The sequence below is a fragment of the Gavialis gangeticus genome, unplaced genomic scaffold (assembly GCF_001723915.1).
Source record: "Gavialis gangeticus isolate Ggan-Ray unplaced genomic scaffold, GavGan_comp1, whole genome shotgun sequence".
Lineage (NCBI taxonomy): Eukaryota > Metazoa > Chordata > Crocodylia > Gavialidae > Gavialis > Gavialis gangeticus.
The window spans coordinates 136688744-136703230 of record NW_017729024.1 but is presented as its reverse complement, the minus strand read 5'-3'; the positions used below and the strand labels follow the sequence as shown (position 1 = coordinate 136703230).

Below are 14487 nucleotides of genomic sequence, written 5' to 3'. Positions count from 1 at the left end.
GATCTCTTATGTGCCTTGGCCTGCTGGCTTTGCAAGGGCCATTCAGTGGACTAGCAGCGGCAGTAGTTCCCCCATCCCCCGGCAGGCTTAGTTTAAAGCCCAGTGGAGCAGTTCAGCCAGTCTAGCTGAAAAGAGCCTCTTCCCCAACAGAGAGAGGTGGTGGCCGTCCCTTCCGAACAGCTCGCTGCCTCTCTCTCCAAAGAGTGGACTGTTGTCATGGAAGCCAAAGCCTTCCTGATGACACCAGCACCGCAGTCTTTGGTTGACTATGTGGATCCTCCTCTCCCGCCTCAGCCCATAGCCCGAGACTGGGAGGATCAAAGAAAACACCACCTGTGCCCCAGACCCTTTAGCCCCGCACCCAAATCCCTGAAGTGCCTCATGACCCAGCTAGGAGCACTCCAAGCCATGTCAATGGTGCCCACATGGATGAGGAGCATGGGATAGCGATCTGTGGGCTGGAGGAGTTTAGGGATCTTCTCCGCAATGTCCCAGATGCGGGCCCCTGGGAAGCAGCAGACTTCCCGGGCTAAGGGGTCGGGGCAGCAGATTGCCCCCTCAGTCACCCTTAGGATGGAGTCTCCCACGACACCAGGCCTACTCCCTTAGCACAAGAGATTCATTTTCAAGCCTTTGCAGTAGTTACTACGGCAAGCATAAAGGCTACTGTGTTTTTTGGATAAAGCCAAATTCTGTTCTTTTGAGTTGCTGAATGGCTGAAGAAACCTGAATAAAAGAAACAGCTACCTCTTTCAGTCTAAGAACCATGAAGTCCTAGTGCAGAAGTGCTGGTCTGCACATAACATGCAGCACCAAGCCCAAAATTGAGTTTATTTTTCACCTTCAGCTTTTCTGGAAACAACCACCTCCCTTCTGTAACCTGCTTTGGGAGAGGGAAAACTTATTATTATAACAAAGGGTATTTAATTTCTCCCCTTTGACTTCTGAGTGGCTGAACTGACAGTCCTGCTGGCTGAAATGTTCTCCTCTTCCATTGAATTGGAACTGCTGTAAAACTCAATCAATATGAAGAGATTGCACATGCGTGTTACTTTTTTAAGCACAGATCATGTGCCTGGCACTGTACAAGGACAAAATATAGGCAACATGCCTTATACACCTTACTAGAGGATGATACAGCCTACATTGGTTCTGACAAGTGCCAGTTGTGGTGTTTATTGTACATTTCTCCCTAGGAGTTGGCCTGAACCCACCAATTTGTTTCCTAAAGACCGTTCAAGAGCCATAAATGGTAATTATAACATCATCCCAGGCTAAATTTGAAACAGAAAACTACCAATTACAATCAAATCAGCTCAACAGTTTCTCCTTTATTAAACCTACTTTGGTGTTTTCTTTGCAAGGGTATATTCCTTCTGAAGCAAAAATAAAGTTTGACTAACACTTACATTTGAACCAAATACTTGCCTATTAGATTCAAAGGTCTTTACCCTCACTTTTGACTATTATCATTTAGTGTGTCAGCATAATGTACTACCACAACAAAGACAAAATAAGTTGCTTATATTTAAAGTCTCCAAAAGTTTGATCTGTCAGTTTTATGTTTTGTTTCCACAGAGATATAAGAGAAATGAAAAACCTTTTAAGTAAACTCAGGGAGACTATGCCTTTACCATTGAAAAATCAAGGTGAGTGGTGTTTTTCTGACCTGTGATGTAAATTAAGTTATATAAGAGTTTGAGCTTAGCGTATAATCAGAGAATCAAAACTGTTTTCTTGCAGATGTTCTAAAAAAATGTTCTGGGGGAATTCATGGCTATAATGAATTCAGTGGGAGCTTTCTCAAACTTCAGTAGGGCTGTGATTTTACACTAAGTTAAAACTACTGTACTTTGAAAATTTAGAGCTTTTATACTTCTACTAAATTGATCTGTATGAGAGGGAGGATGTGACAAGACACCCAACTAATTGTGCCTAGTCCCTATGACAAAAGTGAAGGTATATACCCTACTGGCTCCAGCTGCATAGTAAGATTTTCTACTCCACAAGCACATGCATAATCAATGGAACAATTGTAGCTCAAGGTTAGTGAGGCAACTGCCCTATTCAGGTATATGTGCCCTGAAGCTAGCAGCTTTGACCATAATTTGTTTTCCCATCAAAATAAAGTATGGCTGGATCCTGCACAGATGCACTGTCATACATGTATAGGAACAAAGTATTCTTTTGCATTAAAAGGAAACTTGGTTTCATTGTGGTTAAGAGTATGATGGAAAAAGTTTATTCCTCATAACACATATTATATTAGTATTTCCATAATGCTGAATAATGCCATGTACACTGACAAAAGATGAAGCATACAAAAGTTATATTGGGACTTCATCCCAAGTAGCTAACAGTTTAGTGGTACAGCCCTCAAAGCAGAGTACAACACACACACAATACTCCTAAAGCTTTAGGGAAGGGGGTTGCAAAATATTTGGAAGGAGATGGAGAAGATAGCTTAAGGTTATTTATTATGTATTTATTTATTAGATTTATATGCCAACTTTCCAAAAAAAAAGGACTCAGTGGCTTGCACACAAAAAAATTATAGAAGTAGAACCAAATTAAGGTACAAAGCATACCTCCCCACTCAAATTCAAAAGCAATCCACCGTACCCAGTCTCTTTCTCTCCCTCCCCTTCGAGACCCAAGCAGCCCTGGCCATTTGAAACACCTACCAAGAATACCTTGAACAGCAGCTTTACACCTTGCCCTTCCCAGATCCAGATGCACAGGCATGCCAGTATATTGAATGTTGCACCTGGTTCCCTTAATGGAAGACCCAGCCCTGAGCTGGTGTCCTAGGATCCATATACAGTTCAGGAAGAGATGGGAATTTCTTCAAACAGAGGGAATTGGATCCAGGTCACCCACATCCTGGTTGAGAGTCTAACCACTGAGCTGTGATACAGAAAGGGCACTACCAGCATTCCCTCCAACCTTGTAAAGGAAGGCAATGGTTGCCATCACATTTTGTGCAGAGATGTGCTAAGACAGAGCTTCTGATAGAGCCCTCAAATGTGATAGATATGGTAAATCCCAACAGAGTTTAGGCCTGAATTGTTTAACACTGTCAATACTGAAGCACTACTTGGTGCACTCAGAAAAAAAACACCTTTAAGTGACTCAGAAATTCAAGAAATATGGAATTTAGATGTTAAATATGGAGGTTTCCAGAGTTAGGCAGTAACTAAGCAGGGATTGCAAGTATCTGTATTTTTAACTTAGGTGCTTATATCTTTGTGGTTTCAGTCCCCATTACTTGTCAGTTTGAGAGATGATAATCTAAGATCACTCTTGAAACCAGATTTCTAGATGAAGCATTATTTTTTTTCTAAGATCAGATGGAATTTTGTTCATATTTAGCATGCATTTACTACTGTAGTTGGGTTTTTTTCCCATAGCTCTGAGGCCAACAATGAGACAGATTTCATGTATTTTTATCTGATTTTAACAGATATAAACACTAGCCCTTATGAAGTAAAAAACATAATTATAAATTATCCAAATATACTAAGTATCAGAAAACTGAAATTTCACATTTAGAGAATTATAGCAGGAATCTGGCAATTTAGTTGATTTTCTAATTAGTAATTTGAAATTCAGTTGAGATTGTTTTGGGTGATACTGTGATTTGTAATTAACGTAACAGCAAGAGAGTCTCTACCTCCTGAAATTAGTTAACTAAAGTAAACTATTACTAAAAGGACATCATGTATGTCATGCATCTCTAGGCTCTTATTTTATGTTACAGTGACCATGTCTGCATGAGCAGCAGACTGCAGATTTGTCATTTATGCAAATACTAAATGACTGTGTAGTAACCCAGCATTACTGCTTAGTACTGTTGCCACATTTTTTTCTGATGCTACTGCACAGTAGAATTACATCACAGTTAGTGCCCTGCAATGCTACTGCACCATAGCATCTTATGTAGATGCACCTAGTAGTGTCTAGGGACCTCTTTCAGCATTAGATCCATATTGCATTGCATAAATGTGCCCTAAAACTTTCACTGCCGTGCCAAGATGAACTGCCCATCAGCCACTTTTATTGCCAATGGGAACAGCGCCCACTGATGATGTCATTAAGAATCACCACCCAGTTGATTTAAAAGCTGGTGGCAGGGAAATGGAGGAAAGGGCAGCATCACCACTGGAGGCAGAAGGCTGCTCCCTGGGCTGCACATGGGCAGTGTCAGCAGTTCAGGAAGTATACTGGCAGGGACCCGACAGAGGCATCCAGGATTTATTGAACAAGGCAACACGCTGGTCTGGCGGGGTGGCTGGACTAAAGAGGATGCTGTTGAGGTACCTTGGAGCCATAGATGCCAGACCCGTGAGGGGGGCGAGCTGAAGCCCCGTGCCGCAACTGTTCCTTTTTCTTTCTTTCTTCTTAAATTGTTTTGCGTTTCTCAGGGCCCTGAAGCAGGGAGAAGGGGCCAAGGGCAGCCTCCATAGGCCAGAAGGAGCCGGGATGGCACAGCAGGTGACAGTATAACAAGGGAAGACCCGGCATTTTGACCAGGTTGGTCCGAGGTCCCGTGGGCAGCTCGCACTGAAAGAGGCCAGGTGATGAGCGAGGAGAAAGAGGCAGGCGAAGACATCAGAAGGGCGAGCCGACAGTCCAACAGCTGGCCGTCCTGAGGGTTGGCGCATATCTGGGGTGTAGGGGAGGTGGAGCCCCAAGAACGCCCACTGAGGGTAGTGCCTGGTCTACAAGGAGCGACAAGGAGCCCCAACACTGAAGAAAAAAACCAAATCATGGCAGGCGAGTATTGGGGCCTCCTTTGGGGTGAACATGACCCAACATCAAAGCTGCTGGAACACACCCTGCATCCGGCGCCAGGTGCACGCTCCAAAGCAGCAAGAGTGTGCCTCCACAAGGCCAGACAGGTGCAAAGTTGTGCATTGGCTGGGAACCTTCAAAGGGCCCTGCCAAAAGTCAACAATGTCACTATGCAGCCAGCAGCAATGGCCCCTCCTGATGTCCTCAGCCAGAACCTGCAGGCTCTTACCCAAATAATAGACACAAAGCAACAGACTGGCAATAAGATTGGCCGTGCCACAGTCTATCTGCTTTCAAGATGCCCAAAATGACCCGGGACAATGACTCAGAAGCATACATCGAAGCATTCAAGCGACACGCTCTTATGACTGGATTGGATAAAGGGTATTGGGCCAGCCATCTGGGGGCACTCATCATAGGTAAAGCACAGGCAGCATACCAGGCCCTAGCCCAAGACAAAGCTAGGAATTATGAACGGGTTAAGGCCTCCATTTTATATAGGCTCAAGATCAACCCAGAGTGCTACCGGAAGCAGTTCCGGGCTAAGAAGGCCCCTGAGGAGAAACAGCCCCAGATCCTGATGCAATTGCTTCGAGTTCTGAATAAGTGGGTGAGCCCAGCCACCTACAACCAAGATGCACTGGCTGACCAAGTACTCCTGGAACAATTCCAGAATGACTTAGATGAACACACCCAACAATGGGCCCGCCAGCACTCGCCGGCCAAATGTGAAGAGGCCTTAAGATTAGCAGAAGCTTCCACGGCATCCAAGATGGTGTACACCTGGGAGAAACCGGTGCTGAGCCCAGGGAGCACTCATCCATGCAAGGCTGAGAAGAGGCTAAACCCTATCAGGAGCAGACCAAGGGAGATGGTCTGCTTCCGGTGTGGGAGAACAGAGCACTTTTCACAAGAGCGCCCAAGCAGCCCCACAGAACACTGGAGGCCCAACAGTTCCCCAAAAGGGCAGACAGATGAAAGGAAATGGACATCAGCGAGCCGATGGAGGGAGACAGCGCCATATGGAGCCATCCCATCAGGAGAGTGTGGATGGAGCACCACCCCATCAAGGCCACGCTGGACTCGGGGTATGCTCAGTCATTAGTGCAGGCTGATCTTATCCCACTCCAAACAGGTAGCAGAGCAACGCCAGTGAGGATGGCCTGCTTCCATGGTGAGATGGAAAGGGTCAAACACTGGTGGATCCAACTTTGAGTCATGGAACATCAAGGGGATCTGTTAGTTGGAGTGGCCCCACACCTGGTGTGTAATATGTTGCTGGGGTGTGATTGGACCCTGATTTATGATGTCCTAGAAAGGGTGAGGATGGTGAGACCAGACATCGACAGCTCAGAGATCACAATGGGTGGCTCGGGGAGTTTGAAGACAGTGGGGAGTCAGCCGAAGACACAGAGGAAGTGGACCTGTGTGATGTGGTCAGTGGCCTGCAGTTTAGAGAAGCATAAGAAGAAAATGAGGAACTCTGAACAATCCAGGCTCAAGTCCTCAAAACAAGGAGTGACCAGCTGGAGACCACTGCCAGAGCCTTGCAGTATGAGATAAGGGACCAGCTGCTTTACTGGGTCCAGAGAGGCCGCCAGGTGGGGCAGGAGGAAGCCCAGTTGGTAGTGCCCACGCAGTTCTGTCAGCTAGTATGGTGGTTGGCCCACGTGAACCCCACTGGAGGGCACCTGGGTTAGGACAAAACTATAGCCAGGGTGGCCCACTGTTTTTTTTGGAAGGGACTTGGGGAAGATATTGCCTGCCAGTGTGCGGTGTGCCCACAATGCCAGAGGATGCGGGAGGAACACCCAGCTCGAGCCCCGCTCCAGCCCTTACCCATTATCAGTGTACCATTCTCATAGATAGCAATGGATGTGATGGGGCCCCTACCCTGGAAAAGTGCAGGGCACCAGTATATATTGGTGTTTGTTGATTATACTGCTCATTACCCAGAGGCAATCCCACTCCGGGTGGTGACAGCACCACAAATCTCTGAGGAGTTGATAAAATGGATTGCATGGGTGGGAATACCCAAGGAGATCTTGACCAACCAAGGGTGGAATTTTATGTTGGGGGTATTACAGGTCATATGCCATGCGCTGCAGATAAAACACTTAAAAGACATCCGTGTACCATCCACAGACCAACAGTCTCATGGAGCACCTCAGCGGTACTATAAAGAAGATGTTGTGATGGTGCATACAGGGTGATCCCTGGAAGGGGGACTTACTGCTTCCTTTAATATTGTTTGCTATCCAAGACACCTCACAGGAGTCAAAGTACTCACCGTTCGAGCTCATCTTAGGCCACCAGCCCCGAGGTCTGCAGCAGGTACTACAGGAAGGCTGGGAGCAGGAAGTGGGTAGCGCAAGGACCCCAGACACCTACCAGTGGGAATTCCAACAATGCGTACAGATGGCGCAGAACTTAGCCAGAGATACCCTCCAGGAAGCACAATGGTGTGAGAAGGCCCAGTATCATACGCACACAAAGGAAAGCGAGTTCAGGCCTGGTCAGAGGGTTCTGGTACTCCTAGCAACATCCATGAGTAAGCTCCTAACACAATGGCAAGGCCCCTTTGAGGTGATCTATAGGGTTGGCCCAGTGGATTATGAGGTCCACAGGCCAGGGTATCAACAGGAAACGCAGATCTACCACATATACCTCCTGCGAGAATGGTGCAAGCCTGAAGGGTGGACCACATTTACAGAGGGCGAAACGGAAGACCTAGGACCACAGGGATTAGCAAGAGACAAGCCAAAGGCCTGACCAGAAGACTAAGTCCAGATAAGTGAGGAACTGTCAGCCCTTCAGAAGGCTGAAATGAAAACGATGGTGCATAACTTTAGAGATATCTTTCGTGAAGAACCAGGATGGCCTGGGGAGCATGCCACACAATAAACACCCCACCAGGAGCAATAGTGCAGGAGAGGTGGTGGCCCATGCCCCACCACCTCCTTGGGGAGATCTGCGAGGAGATTAAGAAAATGTTAGAGCAGGGAGTGATATGACCATCGAGGAGCCCATGGCAGAGACCCCTGGTCCCTGTCCCAAAACCAGATGGATCCCTCTGATTGTGGACTGCCATCGCCTAAACAAAATTGCAGTCTTCGACACCTTCCCGATGCCTCACATAGCTGAGCTGGTAGAGTATATAGGGAACATGCACTATATCATGATGCTCAGTTTAGCTAAGGGGTACTGGCAGATACCCTTAGCCAAAAGGGACAGAGCAAAAACAGCCTTTGGGACCCCATGGGTCCTCTATGAGTTCATCTGGATGCCTTTCGGACTCCATGGGGCGGCAGCAATGTTTCAACGCTTAATGAATCAGATCCTGGCGTCACACACCAGCTATGCTGCAGCCTATATTGACAATATAATTGTATTCACCCAGACATGGGCCCAACACAGGAGAGCACTATGAGCTGTACTCTTGGAACTACGACAAGCAGGGATGACAACGAACCCATGGGAGTGCGTGCTAGCCCAGAGAAAGACGAAGTACCTGAGCTTCCTAGTAGAATGAGGTACCATCAGGCCATTGGCAGATAAAGTAGAAACCATTCACAACTTTATGATGCCCCAAAACAACAGACAACTACGGTCCTTCCTTGCGTTGACCAGTTATTAGTGGTGGTTCCTGCCCTGTTCCTCAGAACTGGTGGCACTGCTCACAGAAGCCCTGAAAGGGTGAAGGATGGGGCCATAAAATGGATCGCAGAAATGAGGCTTAATTTTGAGCTCCTAAAGAAAGTGTTATGTGAAGATATTGTAATACACACACACGATTTTCACAAACCTTTTATCTTACAGATGAACACTTCAAGGACAGCCATAGGGGCCTGTAACAGGTCACTCTCCCCAGCGCCATCTTTTGCCTGTTATCCGTGACTTACAAGGGGCACCCGTGAAGTCCCCTTTACATTTGTCTTGTCCTGCTTTCTACTCCCCTGCCACGTCTTGATAGAAATATTATACAGATGTTCTTGTAAGCGGGAGATTGCCTATTTTATTTTGTATGTTGGGGTTCTCTGCCACCCCAGGCCTTGACCCCGTCTTTCTCTAGCTAGGCCTACCCGTCTAAACCCACCAGATAAGGTTTGACTCCCAGGCTCTAGCTTCTTGGTCTTGGGGCTCATGGCCCTCCTTTTTTCCCCATAATCTGGAGCCCAGACTCTCTGTCCCAGAGGCCTGTCCACCAGCCCCACAGCCAGGGGGCTGCAAGTTTAAAGCCAGGCAGCAGCCCTTACCTCCACCATTCCTGTCCAAAACACACAGCTGCACCCCAGGTGCACCAAGCCACTTTGGCCTTTTATGACTGCACCCTCTGGTTCCAGGGCCTGTGCACCCCGAATACTGCTCCCTCTATGGCACTGGGGCCTGTGCACCCCAAATACTGTTCCCTCTCTAGTGCCGGGGTCCCCAAGCTGTAGTGGGCCCCCCAAATGAGGCCTCCTCCTTCCCCAATAGCCTCACCCAAACCACCGGTCGTTAATATATCAAAAATTATAAATAGTATGTCCATGGGCTATAAACACCACCAAAAATATAATTAAAGAAGGCAGCATGCCAGCTTACATTTTCTCAGGGGTTTGTGCTTCTGCTCCCCACCGTCTGCTATGGTCCTTCTCCTGAGCTGCCACTGCTTCTCTGAGAGTCCTCAGTAGTTCCCCTCCCGCAGCCGTTGGACCGCTCATCAAGCCTCTCTGTGGAGCTCTTATACGCACTCCTTCCCCTTTGGCTGCTGGCCCCTACTGCCGCGCAGCCCAGGGTTTTTATAGTTCCAGCTTGCCCCCTTCCAGTCACTTGACTAGCTGGCCAGGCTCAGATTTTAACCCCCACCTTACTAGCATGCTGTGCCCAGAAAGTTCTGGTCTTAAAGGGGCTGACATGCCTTCTAGTAACAGGGCTAGGGGTCCCTGTTACAGGGCCATTCTGACTCAAGAAGATGCTGGAATTGAAAGACCCATGGCATATGCAAGTCATAAGCTGCTCCCTGCAGAGATACGGTATGCTACAATAGAGCGGGAATGTTTAGCAATCTGATGGGCCATGGAACACTTCCGTTACTATCTGATGGGGAGGGAGTTCAGGCTTATAACAGATCACATACCCCTGCAGTGGTTTAGCAGGGCCAAAACTGATAACACCCAAATAACCAGGTGGGCCCTGGCCCTGCAGCCTTTCAAATTCCAAATACTACATCGCCCAGAAAAAATAACACCATGGCAGATTTCTCATCCAGATACAAGACTGAAGACAGACCACCAGATACAGTAAAACAGGCATCAAAGCAGTGAGGGATACGAGGTAGGAGTCTGGGCCAAAGACTCGAATCTCCCCAAGGCATTTTGAGGGGGGGTTGTGTCCCAGGGAGAGACAGGTGGATGCCTCGGAGCACCCTCCTGTGACAGAACTCAAGGCAGGATTGACCTACTTAGGGAAGAAAGAGAAAAGCCCTGAAGGCAGGGCTTCCTTTTGTAGGAAAAATGGAGGTGGACAAGCCCTACCAAGACAAAACACCCACATGGTTCATCAGCTGTTTTTATTGCTGGCTGGGAATGGCTCCAGCTGATGCCGTCATTAAGAATCACTGCCTGGCTGATTTAAAAGCTGGTGGCAGGGAAATGGAGAAATGGGCAGCATCACCACCGGAGACAGAAGGCAAGGCTGCTCCCCGGGCTGCACACAGGTGGTGTTGGCAACTTGGGAAGTATACTGGCAGGGACCTGACAGAGGGGTCCAGGATTTATTGAAAGAGGCACCACGCCAGCCCAGCAGCTTGGCCAGACTAAAGAGGACGGCATCGAGGGACCTAGGAGGCACAGAAGCCGGACTTGTGAATGGGGCGGGCTGAAGCCCCGTACCCCAACTGTTCCTTTTTTTTTTTTCTTTCTTTCTTCTTAAATTGTTCTGAGTTTCTCAGGGCCACAAATCAGGGAGATGGGGCCAAGGGCAGCCTCCACAGGCCAGGTGGAGCCAGGATGGCATGGCAGGTGACAGCATAGTGAGGGAAGATCAGTTTGACCAGGACGGGTCCTGTGGGCGGCTCGCACTGCAAGAGGTGGGTGATGAGCGAGGAGAAGAGGAGGCAGGCAAAGACATCAGAAGGGTGAGCCAGTGGTCCAACAGCTGGCCGTCCTGAGGGTTGGCGCAAGTCTGCAGTGCAGGGGAGGTGGAGCCCCAAGAATGCTCACTAAGGGCAGCTCCCAGCCCACACGGAGCAACGAGAAGGGGCCCCAACACTGAAGGAAAAGACCAAGTTGTAGCAGGCGAGTATCAGGGCCTCCTTCGGGGTGAACATGACCCAACATCAAGGCCGCTGGAACACACCCTGCGGCCGGCACTGGTTGCACACTCCAAAGCAGAAAAAGAGTGCCTCCATGAGGCCAGACGGGTGCACTTTCCCTGGCAGCTTGCCAGAGAACTAACCCCTGCTGACCTCAGTCCTGGGGCTTATATGTACCCAGGGCCCTGACTTCTTCCAGTCATCTGACCGGGTGCAGGTGTATGCTAATTCCCCCATTAATCTGCTGCCACAGCAACGTGGAGCTGTGGAGCTCTATCTAGCTCCTCAGGCTTTCTAGCCAGCTGGTTCCTGCCCTTAAAGGAGCTGGCACACTTCGGTGCCCTACCTCATTCAGGCTCCAGCCGCTGCTGCCTGTGTGCCAGCCCTGGGTTGGCAGGGATCATGGGTGTCAGCCCCAGGCTCTGGTTGGCAGTGGTAGTGTGGTCTGGGGGCAGCCCTAGGCTGGCAGGGGGCACGAGCCAGGGGAGGGGGTGGGGAAATCAAGCCAGGTAATTAATAACTGGTGGCTGCATCAAGCGGCAGAGGAGCTGGCTGAATCACGAGATTCCTGCAGCTGTTGAGTCAGGTGGCTAGGCAGCAGGCAAGAGTGTTGCCCCCTGCTGCCTGGGCTGACCAGGAGCAGTTTACTGTTGGGTCAGCATCTACATGTGCATTGCTGAGCAGTAAATAACGCTGCAGTAGTATAGTACTTGTATTTACAAGTACTATCCTGCTGCATCTATTAGTCTCTTCCAACCTAATAGTTCTGTGCGTGTACATGGATGTTTACTGCAGAGCTAATTAGTCTACTGTGCAGTAAGTGTCTCATAGACATGCCCTGGATGTTCTGAAATACTGTATGCAGCATGGACAAATGGTCATGAAGCTATAGTCATGGCTTCATAATTAGCATTCTAAGCCTGCAATTATATAAAAGAAAATTAAATGAAATAGCTGGAATAAAATAAATGCAAGACAGAGCTATGTATTTCATAGTGTAGGGACATGCATTTTACACAAAGGATTGAATTTAGCAGTGTTAAGATTGTCAGTTCAGTGGGGAAAATGTTTCTTTGCTCTTTGTTCGTACATTGCCTTATACAATGGGATCCATTACTGGGTGTCCTAGATGCTACTCAAATATTGGAAGAAAAGAGATTCTTTTCAATTTAAAAGAATTATATTAAAGTATGTACGTTTCATTGCAGATGATAGCAGCCTCCTAAACCTGACTCCTTACCCATTAGTGAGAAGACGGAAGCGAAGATTCTTTGGACTATGCTGCCTTGTTTCAAGCTAAAAGATTCAACACAGAAATGCCAAGAAAAAGATAACTTTGATTAAGCCAATATTATTTGACCTTTGAAAGAATAAATCTTGACTGCTCTTGATTATCAAGTATGTTTTCTACAGTGCTCTGTTACTTTGTCCCATTCCCCTTTTCACAGAAAGTTTTACAATGTGGTGTTGCAGACAAGAACCAAATGGGGAACAGATATACCATATTTCAGATGTTTTTAAATGATTTTTTTAAATGACATTTACATGCATGCTTTAAATCATACAGTGACAAAACAAGAATTATGGTTACTTTTTTTTTTTTACTGTGCAGCCACAAAGTTTTGTTTACAGTACAAGTCTAGGACTATAACTTATTAGTATCACATTAAACTATTTGATCATATTCTAACAATCTTTACACTTAGAAAGCTATTTAAAACAGCAAAGTGTTAACGTTCTAAAATATTAAAACAATATATAATAGAACATGCACAAGCTCTCCTATTGCTTTTTGTGCTCTCATTCATATTTAGTCTTCCACTCTCTCAATTTATCCAAGAACTACAAAGTCAAATATATCTTAATTTATAATACACAAAACCATGTATGAGAAATATTCAGAACTTGTAAATACAGAGTAATCATTGTATCTACATACTGTACAATGCATAGAAGTAATGATATTACTTTTAAGCCAGTGGTGTCTATTTCAACTTTTGGAAGAAAGGAGTAATTCAGTTAAAAAGATGGTGTAATAGAATATACTATTACCCTCAAATGTAAAGCAGATTACCATATTTTGTTTCCATTAGCAGTTGAAGCATGTCTGCACATCAACTAAATGTTCACTCTTATAGGGCATGCTAGAATTAGCTCAGACTGTAATATATTAGACATTTTACATTGTTAATAAAATTTTTTAGTTAAAATTAAAATGATCTCATTTCTGTTTATTATTGCACTAGAAAGTGTAATGAGAAATTTAAACAAACAGTCTTAGCATTTGCGCCATTTTCAGAAGATTATTAGAAAGTGCAATGAAGCGATGAACAATTAGTAGCCATGTTGTATATTATAAAATGTGGATATCGGGAGGGTGTTGTACTGGCACTGCTGACTGACAGACAAGACACAAGGTAGTCCTCAGCACCTGAAAATTACCTAGTAACAATTGTCCCAGCACAGTTTCTGGTACTAACCCTCTTTTTAGACAGTTTACTACTGGGTAAGAGCGGTTTGTTTTCTCATTATACCAAACATTAGGAGCCCTTACCTCATTTACGTTCTTCTTTATGGGGTGCAAGACCCAAAATCCCACTGAACTGTACTGTGCACCCATCACATTTTGTCAAATGAATTTTACAGTGAAATCTACCAACTAGGACCCTGGCTGCTGAAAAGGATATATCAAAACTCACATCCTTAGGCCAATCTGGCAACAAGAAAAATTCATTCTGAGTCCTCAAAATGCAAACCTGACATCCAGAGCAAGAAACAAGCTGATGACAGCAGGAGTGCAAAATATGCATGAACACATACACACACACACACACACACACACACAAAGTAACCAGTGAGCAAGAGTGACTTTATATTAATGGTAATGAAGTGTGAAAAGGAAAGAACCCCGTCACAGCTAGTATGAGGTTTGCAGGGCTGGACATCTTTGATTCTGCCATTGAAAGGCAATGATTCCCAAACCCTGCAGTACAACATTTAACATCAGTGTTCATGCAAAAACTGAACTTTGTATGACTAAAGTAAGTGCTAAACTGAGCCTTATAATGGAACAGTTAAGAAAAAAAAGTCACCGGTTACAAAAGCTGTTATACAGTTGGCAGAAGGCAGGGTAGTGTGGCACCCTATACATCAGGGCTGGGCAAATTTTGGGGCAGAATGCCAAAAACACATGCAAATTTGACGTGTAAGATGATGGCATGCCAGGGGTGGATGAGGGGAGGGGGTTGCAAAGGGTCATATCCTCATGGCAGTGCAGCCCTGGTCCCTTCCCCACCATCTGCCCCAAGGAGCACATGCCATGCAAAATGCCTTTGCATGCCATGGTCTGATACCCATGCTGAGGGGTGCCTATACCTGTTATAGACAAACTCAGAGAG

General features: G+C 46.5%; 1 protein-coding gene across 3 annotated transcripts in view; it reads left to right on the top strand.

The window, feature by feature from the left end:
• RGS7BP (regulator of G-protein signaling 7 binding protein) overlaps positions 1–13305 on the top strand; it is a 119901-nt gene extending 106596 nt beyond the window's left edge. For all 3 annotated transcript variants that reach the window (XM_019517800.1, XM_019517798.1, XM_019517799.1), the window contains 2 exons: positions 1579–1649; positions 12298–13305. In XM_019517800.1, the coding sequence (XP_019373345.1) occupies positions 1579–1649; positions 12298–12389 (163 nt within the window). In that variant the 3' untranslated portion in view covers positions 12390–13305. The remainder of the gene's footprint in view (positions 1–1578; positions 1650–12297) is intronic.
• The last annotated feature ends 1182 nt before the right edge of the window (positions 13306–14487 follow it).